The sequence below is a fragment of the Mastomys coucha genome, unplaced genomic scaffold (genome assembly GCF_008632895.1).
Source record: "Mastomys coucha isolate ucsf_1 unplaced genomic scaffold, UCSF_Mcou_1 pScaffold8, whole genome shotgun sequence".
Taxonomy (NCBI): Eukaryota; Metazoa; Chordata; class Mammalia; order Rodentia; family Muridae; genus Mastomys; species Mastomys coucha.
Genome location: NW_022196914.1, coordinates 42,142,265 through 42,157,136, shown reverse-complemented (window position 1 = coordinate 42,157,136; position 14,872 = coordinate 42,142,265). Strand labels below are relative to the sequence as shown.

General features: G+C 41.4%; 1 protein-coding gene across 3 annotated transcripts in view; it reads left to right on the top strand.

Moving 5' to 3' along the window:
• Nucleotides 1-14,872, top strand: part of Adgrv1 (adhesion G protein-coupled receptor V1) — a 543,529-nt gene that overhangs the window by 447,019 nt on the left and 81,638 nt on the right. For all 3 annotated transcript variants that reach the window (XM_031360570.1, XM_031360571.1, XM_031360569.1), the window contains one exon: nucleotides 154-311. In XM_031360570.1, coding sequence (XP_031216430.1) covers nucleotides 154-311 — 158 coding nt within the window. The remainder of the gene's footprint in view (nucleotides 1-153; nucleotides 312-14,872) is intronic.

The following is a 14,872-nucleotide window of genomic DNA, read 5'->3' as shown; positions in this document are numbered from 1 at the left end:
ACTTGTATATACATATATATAAATACTTATATATACATATATATAAATACTTGTATATACATATATATGTGTGTGTGTGTGTGTATACACACACACACACACACATCTTGATGCTATGCTTGTCTGAGTTATTGCCTGCCTCCTCTCTTTCAGATGCTTCATCCCAAACATCTATGCTGCTCTGTTCACGGCTGCTCTTGTTCCTCTAATGTGCCTCGTGGTGGTATTTGTGGTGTTCATTCATGCCTACCAGCTGAAGCCGCAGTGGAAAGGTTATGATGATGTCTTCAGAGGACGGACAAACGCAGCAGGTTGGGAAGGACCTATTTTTCTGTTTTAGAGATGGGTATTTACTTCTCCGGGGGCGGGAGGGAGAGAAATTTTTGAGGGGAGGGGGGTTTGTTGTTTTGTTTTTGTTGTTGTTGTTGTTTCTAAATGAAGTGAAAGGATGGAAAATAGGTTCAGCTTTCAGCATGTAGTTCAGCCTTGAACTAAGCTTTCTGGTGTCTTCTGCTTGGAACTTCCTGGCAGCTCTCCTCTTTCAGGGCCTGTGGATTTTACTGCTGTTTCCAGTTTCCCTTAAGGTGTCACTGTCCAGGCCAGTGAGTCACCAGCTTCGGGAATCGATTCTCAGGCTTTTCCCAACTTAAGCAATAACAACCTGCATTCAACCTGTGAACTCATTTCACTTCCGGTAGATTCTGAGCCGTCAGAGTCAAGCAAACCTCTGTGGTGCTCAGGAGTGCTGGCTTTTGCATGTGGCTCTTTGATTGTGTGGACAGATGTTTTAAAACATGTGTAATCAGACAGCCTCATAAGTGGCTACACATGTCTGCTTACTCAACAGGGCAAATCTTTCCAGCTCACATTGGCTTCCAGTGTGGCTCATGTTTTCCCTTTGAATCATGCTCAGCACCAGGTTTTATGGTTGGATTCTCTTTCTGTTGTTCTTAGAATAGAGTTTCCTAAGAATTTCCTTAACTAGGAACAATAACCGTACACCTACAGACAGAAATTGTCACTTAAACACTGGAGAAATTGAGAGGAGAGTTTTGAACTGGAAAAGGAGTAACTTGTGTGCCAGGGATCTTTCCTTTTCTCAGCTTTTACAAATCTAATATTGAATGAGTGGCCATCTTGAGGGAATTAACCACATTTTAGATTCTTGTCAGAACTTAAGCAAGATACCACCCATGAAGTCCCTCAACTCATGTCTAATACGTTACTCTGGTGTAGTTGATATTGTGACTTAAAAAAATACACATGACATGAGACAGCTTTCTCGCCCCTAAACTGGATCAGGGTGCAAACGCATTATTTATGGATGGATGAGAAGTTCACTCATGTGCTTGTTCAAGTAGCTGCAGGGTCTTGGTACCTTGCCAGCTCTTCTGCCATCTCTCATTTGGCATAATAATGTGTACAGAGAAGTGTTTGTAGTCATGAATAGCCTTATATTTTTTAATACAAAGGTAATATTCGATGTAGAATACCTAATTTTTCTTAGAAACTGGAACCTTTTCACCCAATATGTGACTCACTGTAGTAAAATGCTATTATGTTTAATACTCTGCTCAAATCTTCTTGTTAAAATAGGATTCACTGACCTTTAAAATAGCCAATATAAGTGGCACTGTACATTTGTAAAGATGTTTTATTACCTTTATTACCTTTCTTCCATACTCAAATATAGATAGTAGCTAAAGATAACATATTAACCAAAAATATTAAAAATAAGATTAATCTGTCCTTCTTAGAAAGGAGAACAAAATACTCACAGGAGCAAATATGGATTCAAAGTGCAGAGCAGAGACTCTCCCACCTGAGGATTCATCCCAGATACAGTCACCAAACTCCAACACTATTGTAGAAGCTAAGAAATGCTTGCTGAAAGGAACCTGATATGGCTGTCTCCTGAGAGGACCTGCCAGAGCCTTACAAATACAGAGTTGGATGCTTGCAGCCAACCATTGCACTGAGTGCAGGGTCCCCAAAGGAGGAGGTACAGAAAGGACTGAAGGAGATGAAGAGATTTGCAACCCCATAGGAAGAACAATAATATCAACCAACCAGAATCCGCAGAGCTCCCTGGGACTAAGCCACCAACCAAGGAGTACACATGGTTCCAGCTACAGATGTAGCAGAGGATGGCCTTGTCAGGCATCAATGGGAGGAGAGGTCCTTGGTCCTATGAAGACTCATGCCCCCATGTAGGGGCATCAAGGGCAGGGAGGCAGAAGTTGGTGGGTGGGTGGGTAGGTGGAGGAACACCCTCAAAGAAACAGGGGGAGGGGGATGAGATAGAGGGTTTTTGGGAGGGGGGAAATTGGGTAAGGGGATAACACTTGAAATATAAATAAATTAAAAAAATAAATTATATGTAAAAAGTCTATATTCAACAAAACTGGAAAAAATAAGATTAATGTATCTCTATGGACCAGACAGAGAACATAAAAATGGTGATCTGAGACAAAACCTTAATATTTCCTGAGAGGAAAAAAAATGCAGCTGCAAGCTGTCATCTGCTCTGGTGGTAAAGTAGGATCTGTAAAATTCTAATGCATGGCAGGAAGATGCAGACAATGGGTCATTTATGGCGGAAGCTTGGAAGAGCTGCTATAATAATAACTTTAGCTTTGATTGCAAGGAATAGACCAACCAAAGAATACAATCATATCACACTAAATATCAGGGCCAAGCTCTTCAGGGTGAGAGCTGATATCTATGTAGCTATAACACCCCATAGAAAAAGAAAGACACAGCATCAACTGCTCCCTGAGGGCTCTCAAAGCCATGAAGGGGAGGGAGGAAACAACAACCAAACCATTCCAGTGGTGAAGGCTGAAGAATAAAGCTTTTCTATTCAGTATTAATTGCAATCTGAAACTGAAGGGAAACTCACAAGCATAAACCTTAAAATGTAACAAATGAATCTGCTTGGACTCAGAGGTCTGTAAGAGATTGGAGTGAGTGAGTTGAAGACCCTGAAAAGTAGAACACAATGGAGAACATGCTAGCACTCTGCAAAGTGCTTCCTCACTTTATCTGTTGTATAGAGCTTTACTGAGGTGCAGTTTATACAACATAAAGTTCCTCTGTTTAGTCCATCCAGTCTGCAGAGAGTTAACATGTTTACACAGTTGTGGAACCTCACTACAGTCTAACTTTAGAATGTTGCCATTGCCCCATAAGAAGCCTCTCACTCATCAGCCGTCACTCCATATTCACCACTCTCCTGAGCACCAGGTAACCATGGACCTGCCTTCTCTCCATCCCTGTCTTGAGGTCTGCTCAGAATGTTTCATACAGTAGAATCCTAGAACATATGGGTTTGCATGCTTGGCTTCTTCACTCAGCATAATGTGCTCAAAGTTCATCCATATAATGACAGAGGCCTTTTATTATACCTGGCATCTTTTTACTGCCAAACAACAGTCCACAGTAAGGAGTCAATTAAATATTTCCATCACTGCGAGACATTTGGGTTGCTTTCTCTTTGGGGCTAATCTAAACAATACTTACATGAACATACATGTCTAGGTTTTGACACTGATGCGTATATTGATTCCTCTTAGGTATGTATGTAGGAGAAGACTTGCTTGTCCATAACTGCATTTAACTATCAAATCTGCAAAATTGTTTTCCACAATGGCTACAGTAACCTATCTGGTGTTTTTGTTTGTTTGTTTGAGATGGGTGGAATCTCACTGTGCTGCCCAGGCTAGTCTCAATCTCAGATGATCCTTCCGTCTCTGCCTCCCAATTACTGGGATCACAGCAGACTACTTGGTCTATTTTCAAATATAAGAATTATTTTTGTTTTTGTCTGTTTGGTTTTAATAAACAATCCACATCTGTTTGTTTACTTATTGTCTATATTTTCATGAGGCAGAGTTGAATCCTAAGACTAGACACAATGAGGGGATAACTTATTCACCTGTGTATTCTGATGTAAAAGATGGCATATTCATGAGAGTACTTAAACATGATTGATTGATAGATAGATAGATAGATAGATAGATAGATAGGTGATAGATAAATGGATGGATGGATGGGTGGATAAATAAACAGATAATGGATGGATGGATGGATGGATGGATGGATGGGTAGATAGATGATAATTAAATAGATGGATAGATGGATAGATAGATGGATGGATGGATGGATAGGTAGATAGATGATAATTAAATAGATGGATAGATAGATGGATATATAGGTGATAGATGATAGATAGATAGATAGATAGATAGATAGATAGATAGATAGATAGATGCCAAAAATGTGACCTATTTGAGGAATAATAGCAAACATAGCACTGAACATGTTAACTATATGAATATTGAAGTAAACTCTGAACACATCAGAGAGAAGACAGCTAGCTCGTGAACAGAGTCCAAAGAAAAGCTGGGGAACTACAAAGGAGCAAAAAGAGAGAGAGAAAATTAAAATGAGGCTAAGGGTATAAGAACAGCTATTCCAACAGAAGAAACCAATTGGAGGAACCACAAACAGCACAATTTGAAGAGATAAAGCTTCAGAAATTCCTGTAATCAGTATAAATACACATGAAATATGTTGGTATGAGCTGAGAGTACTATCAAAATTCTAAGAACATTTTGAACATGTGTGTATTGGAATTTTGGAAACCTGGATTGTGAGCAACTTTTCTTTGCTTCTGCTATTCTTCCTGTAAGCAAGCAACTCCTCCCACTTAGGACCTGAGAATCTACAGAGTGAGCAAATATGCTGTCTGCTGAAAACCTAAGTTTAAAGACAGCAGAAAATCTGGAACCATCTTCTCTTTCTCTGAGCAGCTGGGGCTTTCACACCCGCCTGGACACTGGACACCAGAGCTAGAGTGTGGTCTAATCAACTCTTCAAAAGGCCCAGCATAACTTGATGAAGTTCTAAACATGCAAAGGCAAGACTTCCTCCTAAAATAACTCAGACAGCTTAGGGTTTTATTGTATTTTACCCTTCATTAAAACAGTTGAGCAGATATAGTTAGTGCCAGAGTCAGACATACTTGAATAACTGAAAAAGGTTACATCATTTCATTTGGCCTAGAATCTTCCACAGTCCTTCGAATTATTCTCCAAATTACTCCCTTCCCAGAATCTATATGCCTGACAAAAGGGGCAACTTCCCCAACAAGTATATGACCCTACTGAATATCAATGAAAATCCTTGCATCTTACAGTTCAAGTGACTTTTTTCCTTCTGACATCCTTAGTTTCACTCAGCATTCAAGTATACTGGTGAACTCTAAAGGAAAGGGGGCAGGAGCTCCAGGGAAGTCAAATACCCTGGAAACTGTAGGTAAGCATCTTCTATACCTTTCTTGCCCACCAGCCCTGGAACAGCCTCACAGCATTGCCTCGGGGACCCATAGTTGACCTCTGTGAACCTGACTCTTGAAGGTCAGTGGCTCTCTGTGAGACTCACTAGCTTTCTCCTCCGTTCTATGGGTACTCAAGAATGAGTCATAAAGGGATCGTAAACCACATTTCAGTGTCTCTAACAGCATTTCAAATGAAGCCTATAATTTTCAGGTTCAGGTTTGATCTCGAGCAATAATAAGCTGGTCTCTCCTTTTAGACTTATTTTAAAAGCTACTGACTCCTTTCTGATTCATCAGCCAGTTCTTATGTGATGAAAGATACATGGACCAGAGAAAGAAAATTAATTGCAAGGAAAAGAGAAAGTAGGTGATTATGAGCCCTTTTGTTGTAAAAATCTCTACATAGGTTTCAATATAAATACAAAACTGGAGAGGTGACTGGAGTTTAGGGTCACACCATCCAGAACACACCTGATATGGTCTGATCTCAGAGACTATGGATGGTTATGGTTGGAACCTGGGTAGAAGAGGTGGCTTGATCACACTGGCCATGAGCAAGGAGACTCCCTGTTTTAGAATTCCCTGGGATGGTAATAGCCGGTGCTTGAATGGGAGCATTATTACAGCAGAATGCTTCTAGCCCTTGTAATGCTCATTCTCTTTATCCTTAGAGTTAACAATACTAGGTAAGATATCATTCCATCACTCTGACAGAAATCATTGAAAACGTACAATGAATGTAAAACATTTTATCACAGCTTGAAGTTAAGTGACTTTTTTTGCTATCATTTAAAAATGATTCAAATAGATCCACAAAACTCACTGAAATGCTAACAAATAAGAGAATAAAGAAATAGCTCCTAAGAAATGAAATATGTCCATATTGCCCTGTACAAGATGGCTGACTGTTTCTCTCTTTTGGACATGGGTGCTCCTTTCTACTACCAGGGCGAGATTCTTCTTCCCTCTGTAAGTCTGGGTCAGCTTTGGTTTTACTTCTAAAAATCTCTCGGAAATGATGCTGTCTCATGATGGGTCTGGCTTGTCAGAGGACTAACACACTTAGCTGTCTTTATCTTGAAAACCAGCCACTGTGAGTATGTTCTGTTTTCCTGAGATGACCACACCAACAGAAAGATCAAGCTAGCCAATGAGGAGGAGACATGTGCAGAGACATGGTTAGCCACCCTGCAGTGTTTGGGTGTCAGGGTAGGGCATCTGAGCCTGCTTCTGGATATGTGAAGAAACCATCTTGTAGGATCCAGCCACACAGAGCAGAGCAGAAATCTGCCACACTGCAGGGCCGTGGCAAGTCACAATTTTAAGTGCCTGAGTTTTGTGCTGCTTTGGTACAAATAGTTGGAACATCTAGATCAAGAAGTCTCGTGTTTCTCACTCCAAAATTATGCAGTTATCATATTAAGATTGGCTTGCAGAAACATTTATGGCTTGTTAAAGTCAAGCTGCGAAAATACCATTTGATATATTTTTTAACTCAAGCAGTGTAGCTTACATTCAAGCAAAGGAGAGTTATCTTACCTAGACCAGTACTACGTGCTTGCCTGCGCTCCCGAGTGAGTAACACAACAGGTTTCACTTGGTCTTGGCAGCTGATGCTGGCTTGCAGCCGCCTCCCAGTTTTACTGCAGAAAAGGAAATGAAAACACAGTGCCTGGAGACCCAAGGAAAACCCCACTCTTCACTATACACCGAACACCTCTTCACTGTACCACGAACACACCTCTTGACTTGAGTCTTTGCAAGCTCAGCTCCACCTTGCCACATCCTATTAGCAGTGGTGGGGAAAGCTCCCAGAGTTTCAGGAAGCATTATGGAGTCTCCTCTAGAACCTCAGTCTTCAGAGATTCAAATGAGCAATCTTTAAACTCAAGTTACAGGGTGGAGTTAATGCTTCCCTCCTTCTTTATTGGTTTGTTTGTTTGTCTTGTCTTGTCTTTTGCACTTAGGATTAATCACTAAAAAGCCTTAGACCTGACTGGGGCTGTATCTCAGCTTAGTGGGCTTGCAGACAAGCTACTGGGGTTAATTCCTAGCATGGAAATAAGGAGCAGAAGTTCCTAGCACAATCACCTCAGGAATTCCCCATGCCTTTGCCTGTCTACAGACAATGACAGAATAAAATCAAGGAGTTCAAAGTTTAAAATTATTCTTGAACCCCCAAATTATACTAAAAAAGGACGAAAAGGGGTTGGGAGGCATCTTTCTAGAACTTACAGTTCCTGAATATCCTTTTATTAACAATTAAATGGGCTTTTTTTTTTTGGTTTTGGGCTTTGTGTTTGTGTGTGTGTGTGTGTGTGTATGTGTGTTTTGAGAGCTACACAGGAAGTGTTTGGTCCTCCTCCCACTCTTCCCAGGTCCAGTTTGCACTCTCTACCTACCCACACCACTTATTCCTGAATGCCTTAGCATCAAGGTGTCTTTTTATTTCTTACCCATTTTCACCGGCTAATGACTGACGGGGTAGCTTGCAATCAATAACCAAACAAGTATATCTCCAAGTGAGGCAGATTTCATAAAGCATGCAAGAATAAGTTAATGGACTGTCCCTGCCTAGGTGACAGGTATGAGGTTCTTGTCTACCTCATAGTCATCATTACCATCAACTGCACTACCATTAAGATTCATCGTATGCCTGGCACTGTGCTAAGTTCAGTGTAGGGAGAGCTTTTGTCTCAGAATTTACATGAAACAAATACTCTTACTTCTATAGTTGGACAGGAAAATCCAGGCAACACTAGAATGGAGTTGTAATGAGAACTACAGGTGAGGTACAAGCTCTGCAGAGGCACTGTGGGTCCGCGTTTTGCCTCGCCATTGGGGTGTGTGAACACTGATTGGGCAGACAAAATGGAGAGGCACTAGGCTACATTCCACCCTCAAGTGCAGGGATCGAGGAACCCCGATACCTGCTCAGGGGTGGAAGAATGCAGCCTAAGATAGGGGCCCCAGCCTGGGTGAGAAATGGCGCAGGCTGTGGCTGAGTCTAGGATTCCCAAATTCCCAGAAATGCAAAACCATGAGGAGTTGAGAATGAGGGGGGCCAGCGATGAGCCCATGACTGGGAGGAGAAGGAATCCGGCTTAGTTCTGGGGTGAATGTCTGGAGCACAGACGGGCCTTCTGTGGGAGACTTGGATGGCACAGCTCTGTATGATGAAAGCTTCTTGATGAGGGAGACAGTCCTTGTCCAAATTGTTTATTCGTAATGGAAAATGGATGCATACAACTTACTCGGGGTGGACCAGAGATTAAATACCTTTTACAAGAAGGAATGTCTGGGAACGGAAGCTTATTGGCTAAACCCTCGGAGTAGCCCATCTAGATACCTCCTTAGCGTGGAGAACTCTGTGCTGTATGTTACATGTCTAGTGGTCACGATCCTCATGTGGAGTGTTGTGGTCACATGCTCTAGGACAGGAACCAGAGTAGAAGAAATGCTTACCGTCCTCAGATACGAGAATTACCGGGGTTTCTGAATTGGCTCAGCCTTCCCAGTTTTTGTCTGGTGGCACGGTTCCACTTGCCCCACAAGCCACCATGGCTGCTGGCATCTACACTGAACCCTTAGCATTTTTTTAATCAAACTTTCTGTGACAATCTCAATATGTAAACCTTAATTTTAGAAGATGTTCATAAAAATGATCACTAGATTCTGTCCCCCAGAAGAGCTTGAGGGGATCTTGGCTGGAAAATTCTTTTTTGCATCTGCTACTTCATTTTTATTTCTGATGAGATTTCTTCCTCTATTCTTACTACTGAAACACCCAGTTTTTTTTCTCACTATCTCCTAGTTGATACAGCTGTTATGTAGCCTATTTTATGAGACTGATTGATAAAATGCCAACATCTGTAAGTGCTTAATAAACTCACTGGAATATACTAACAGCTTGAAATTTGTTTCTTCTTGTTAATTTAATACCAGACAATATGTAATTGCATAATTTTTGTGGAAAATATCATTGGTGGTTTCTATCCCACCTTTGTTTGTTTTTTAATTCCCAAATAAAAGAGACAAAGCCTTTGTATTTGTAAGAAGCCTTAAAGTGTCAGAGCTGGGCAGACATCAACCTCTGTGCTATTCTATCTACTTCCCTGTTAAAAATCCTGAGATATCACTTGTCATGTTCTGCCTGGGCTGCCCCAACAGGCCAGCCCTCAGGGCAGAGCTCTCATAATCCATCTACCCCTTTCCTCTTCCTCCCTGCTCCCTGTCTCAGACCCCAATCCCAGGACTCCAGCCCTATCTCTCTCTTCTCCCCAGCTACAGGCTGAAGGCATCTCTATTCAACTAATAGTTCTAAAGAGCAAGACTAGCATATGTGAGAATTCACTCATCTCAAGGCAACCAGGCCTTGGGATACAGAATTTAGCATTATGATATATAGTAACAAACCAAACCTCAACACATAATACTATGAGATCCTTTCCTTAACACACTTTGTAAAATTCTCTCCAAAATTCCCTTCCCTTTCTTTCCTGTCATTATGTCTGGAGTGTTGGGCAGCTCTGGCTGCCATTCAGGACATCCTGGCATTTATTTCTCACAGTTACAGGGGACAGAAGTCCCTGATGAAAGTGCCAGCTAATTTGGATCCCGAGGACCATCGTTCTGTGGTCTTGCTGTGCACTCACAGAAGAGAAAGACATTCCTCCTGTATCTCTTTTAAGTCATTGATCCCATTGCGAGACTTCTAATAACTGATCTCACCACCTCCTGGAGGTATGTTACCACCACGTTGGGAGGTAGGCATGCTCCATGTGAATCTGATGGCTAGAAGGCACAGTTCCATCCATGACACCTGGATCCGATTATCTCATAGTTAAGCCTCTTACCACTGTCTTGAGACTGTGTCCCTTGATTCTTATGTATCTCTAGTTTATGCTGAAGCATTCTAAAGTCCAAACTGATCATGCCATTAAAATAATCTAATGGTGGCAATCCTCAGATGTTGGAATTAAAAGAAAACCCTACTACTTCTGGGAGAACTTCACACACCTGTGCTGTACTTACAGCCTTGCAACTGTGTACCTACAGCAGTGTAATTCTAATAAGTCTGGATTTAACACAGCTAAGCTCACTCTTGCTTTCTGGGTTCATTTATGGTGGTTTCAGAAGAAAATAGAGAGCAGAACTGTATCAATATATTTTTTAAATGAGGCAGAGTATTGTTCTCAAACATGTACCTATGCAAGCCTGTGTGTGTAGGAGTTAGAAAACAACTCTTGGAAATTCTTGGGAACTCCTGTCATAATATCTGGGGATCAAACAGAATGTGAAGTGTGTGCACGAGCACCTCCATCAGCTGAACCACCAGTCCACAACTGACTTAGGCTTCGCTCTCCATCTTTGTGACGGTTTGGTGGGGTAGGGGAGTATTGGACAATATAGTCTAGGTGGTACATAGTACAAACAAGGGTTAGCTATCAAATAGTTCTGTGGCTGAATAAGTCTTAATATGGATGCAGCCTCTTACTGACACTGGTATGCCCTTGTCATGCCATATCATATTTGTCCAGAGAACCACTAGAACATTCCAATTATTCATAATAGACTTACTGACTTTTCATGTATTTCCTTCTTGCTCATTTCCAATTTAATAAAAAAGTTAAATTTCAATTTTCCTGGTAGTATAGTACACTTTTTAGAAGGGTTTACTCTTCTTCAAATCCTTCTTCACTTATCTATTAAAAGTTACCAATGACTCATTGCTTCCTAATCCTCTGAAAACTCTATAAAACAGTTATTCCTGTTTATTGCTTTGATCTGGAAGCAGTTTTTAATGGATGACGGCACTCTTCCATCCAACCCCTGGCAAGAGAAAAGATAATTTCTCATTTAAAAAATATTTCTGCCCAGGAATTAGCATTTACACTATTGCCAGTGAATGTACATAAAACTCAACTAGACAGTAGAAATACCAGGTTTTTGAGCCTGTTTTATCTTGGACTGTTTGTATTCTGTCATGGTAAGGAACCCCTCAGCTGGCTTCTCCACTGTGGTCTCTTAATGCACAGTTGGCCAGCTTCTTAGTTGCAGATTCTATTGTAACTTTTCCCATGTACTTTTTACTGCTGTTATTATTTCAAATCCTTCCTACTCATGGTTCAATGTTTACATTGCTTTTTCTGTAAATATAGTTCTCAAACTATGGTTTGTATGGATTCACTTTAAATTGGTTGGCTAATAAAATATTAAAGATCAGATCTGCGAGTGAAGAAGAGTAGGGTTGTTACCACTAAAACAGTAGAGAATGGGGATTGATAATCTGGGAAATGAGAGTTCTGTTTTTATTGGGGACAGGCCTGTGCTGTAAAGAGTCTGCTTACTAGTTTACACAATGTAACAGGAAATCAAATAGGAAAATGTTTTTTTTTTTTTTTTGCAACACATTGTTTTTGAAGAAATATGCACTGTCCCAGCAGTGCTGTGCACATCATTGAGCTAAAAGGCAGCAGCACACTCCTTCAGGGCCCTTATTCCAAATGAAGTAAGTGGTGAGGTGGTACTTTCCTCCACACCAGCTGCAGTAGGCCACTTTCCCACTTAACAGGAAGCTGGACATGTCTTCCCTCCTCACATTCCAGGACAGCACAGCTCTGCCTTCAACAGTTTCCTGTTTTCAGAGCCGGGTCTTTGCTTCCACCCTTTCAACTCCATACTATCACATATGCCTGCTTTCAGGATACTGCTTGCTCCTCCCTCCGTGTCACCATTTTGTGCCTCACCTAGCACAGCCTCGGCGGCTTCCTCAGCAGCATCCTCCTCTTTGCCCTTGGTCCTCAGGGTGACACTCTTTTTTCAGTCCTTTCACTTCCTTCTGAATGTGGACATTTCAAGGGCATTTGCACTGGCTCCGTCAACTCCCTCACCAGCTTGCTTTCCTCTTTAAGTAGTTCGGCTAACTATCAGTGTAGTCTAGACCACAGAGTAATCTTTATTATTCTTTATTCTGGCAAAGAACTCATAGAGATCTATGTGCCTCTGCCTCCCCAGGGCTGGGATTAAAGGCATGTATCGCCATGTTCAGTAATTAACGGTCAATGTACAGTGGCAAGCCTTCTTGTAACACGGGTACCAGACTGCTTTTGTGGTCAGTTTTATATTCCTGAGAACAGCTTTGTATGTGAGTGTGATGTCCATTTTCTACATTTACAGACATAGTTTTTTTAATAACAGAAAGTAATGCAGAATGCCAATAAGGAATAAAGTAATTAAATAAAAATGATATAAGATAATAAAATAATATAGAAAGTAATTGTGGGTCAATTAATGGTATTTGGTAATAGACACCAATTTATTCTAAGCAACCTTACCTGGCCCATCTCTGCTTCCCAGAAATCTTTGGATTATCTTTAATTGGTTCTCAAGTAGTCTTTGAACCAGAGCCCACTGCTATAAAGGGTTGGATTTAATGCCTTCTGTCTATACGAGCATTTAAAAACAGCATGATGCTGCCGCCCTCAGTTTTGCTTACCTCACCTGGTCAGCATCCTCTACTGTCTCCTGTTCACCAGGGTCCACCCCTTCTTCCCTACGTAGTTGCTCCTCAGGTACACCTCCCATTTGTATCTTTCATCTGGTGTACCTTCTCTTGGAACTGCTTTTGCTCAATTTTCCAAAGATGTCTTACAACTTCAATCTCAGTCTTCCAGGTCTCCCCCACAGTCTAACGATGTGCATCGCTTTACACTACCTAGAGGAGTGTACTTACAATGCCGCTGTCTTGTCAAGGTAGCACCATGCCTCTCTCCCTTCCTTTCTTCACCCACGAGCCCCTCCAGAACTTTTGCTCACTACCTTCCCTTCCCAGCTCTGCCATGAGGGAGACTCACTCATTACCCATGTCTGTGTACACCAAACCTACCAGCTTCTCTCTCATCTGCACAGCCTTAAACTCTTCAGCTTCAGCCACTACTGACAGCCGGCCCTCCTCAGAAGACACTCTTCCTTAAGTTGGTGATATTTTCACTTTCCTACTCACCCCCTGCTAATGGCTCTTCCTTGAGATGGAACTCCAAAGCATGTATGTTCTCTAGAGAATGCTTCTGCTTTCCATGTCAGGGTAGCTAGGAATTTTATAATCTGCTAACTCCATCCCTGCTCTGTCCCCACTTACAGGCACACACATCTTCGTTTGTATTTAGGATGGATACACTTCATTTTCCCTCCAATGGCTTATCCTCAGGATGTGTGAGAAAGTCTCACGTCTTCATCTGCCTCGATCAGTTCTTCTGATCTCAATGTTGACATTTCTCATCCTTTCTGTTCTTGTTTTTGTATCTAAGAGACCTGGGTAATTTCTTTCACTCTCTACTCATAGCCACTTAGATCACTGGTTATCAGAAGTGAATCAACAGAACCTTGAAGGCTTCTGAAATCCCGCTCTCATGAGTCAATAGACACACTGAATTAGAATCTTTGGTGATGAGTTCCCATCTGCCTTTGCTTTCTGATGCGGGGTACCACTACAGCTCTGTGTCTGCACTGTCTTTGCTCCTCCACTTACACTGTGGAAGGTACTCTCCTGACACTCCCTCGCCTTGGGCCTTTCTAGTCACCACTTAGACTGCTGCCCTGGTTACTATTGCAGGGTAGGGGCTTCTCCTGCTTTCTCCCATTAGCCTGTTTACTTTCCTGAGAGATCAAGATCTTTTTCAGTCATGGGATCCTCTTTTTTTCCAGAAATGTTAAAGGGCTCTCTCTGTGTGATGGGCTATCATCATTCTGCATGGCTGGTCCATTGCTATGAGATTCTTCTCATTACTCACTTCTGTGAGCTTTTAACTGTAGCCCAAAGGAACAGTCTACTCAGACTTATAAATGTGCTTTTCGCCTTGTTTTATGTTGTCCTTATTCCTTTAACCTCAATATTTACATGTTTGCCTGCCTTCAAGGCCAAGACAATATGCTCCTGTCTTCATGAATACATTCCTAACTCTACTGGAGCCAAGGACCTGTGGGTACATGTTCACATAAAAGTACACACACACACACACAAACACATGAACAGAGAGAGAGAAAGAGAGAGAGAGAGAGAGAGAGAGAGAGAGAGAGAGAGAGAGCACATCTTTGAGAATAAACCAGACAATAGCATCTACCTTACTCCTCCAGGTAGTACTACATCCCTGTGGACTATTCTAGCCATGACTTGAAATTCACATGAATATTCAAGATGATGGAGAAAAGGGATGCAGGAATTAAAATCTCAAAAAAAAAAACAAACAAACAAAACCAAACAAACAAACAAACAAACAAAAAACACCCCAAAAGATTACATATGACATTGACATACAGAGAAAGAAAAGTATAATAATCTACCATTGGATACACGTTAGTGTGTTTAAATTATTCACTCAATAATACACAAACATTGTCAAAAAAAAGTATTTATTAGGTTGTTTTGATGTTCTTTTTGTTTATGTTCGTGCAGCTTGGTTGGTATTGGTTTTTTATTTGTATTTTGCCTGCGTGTATGTCTGTGCACCATGTGTGTGCCTTGTGCCTGTG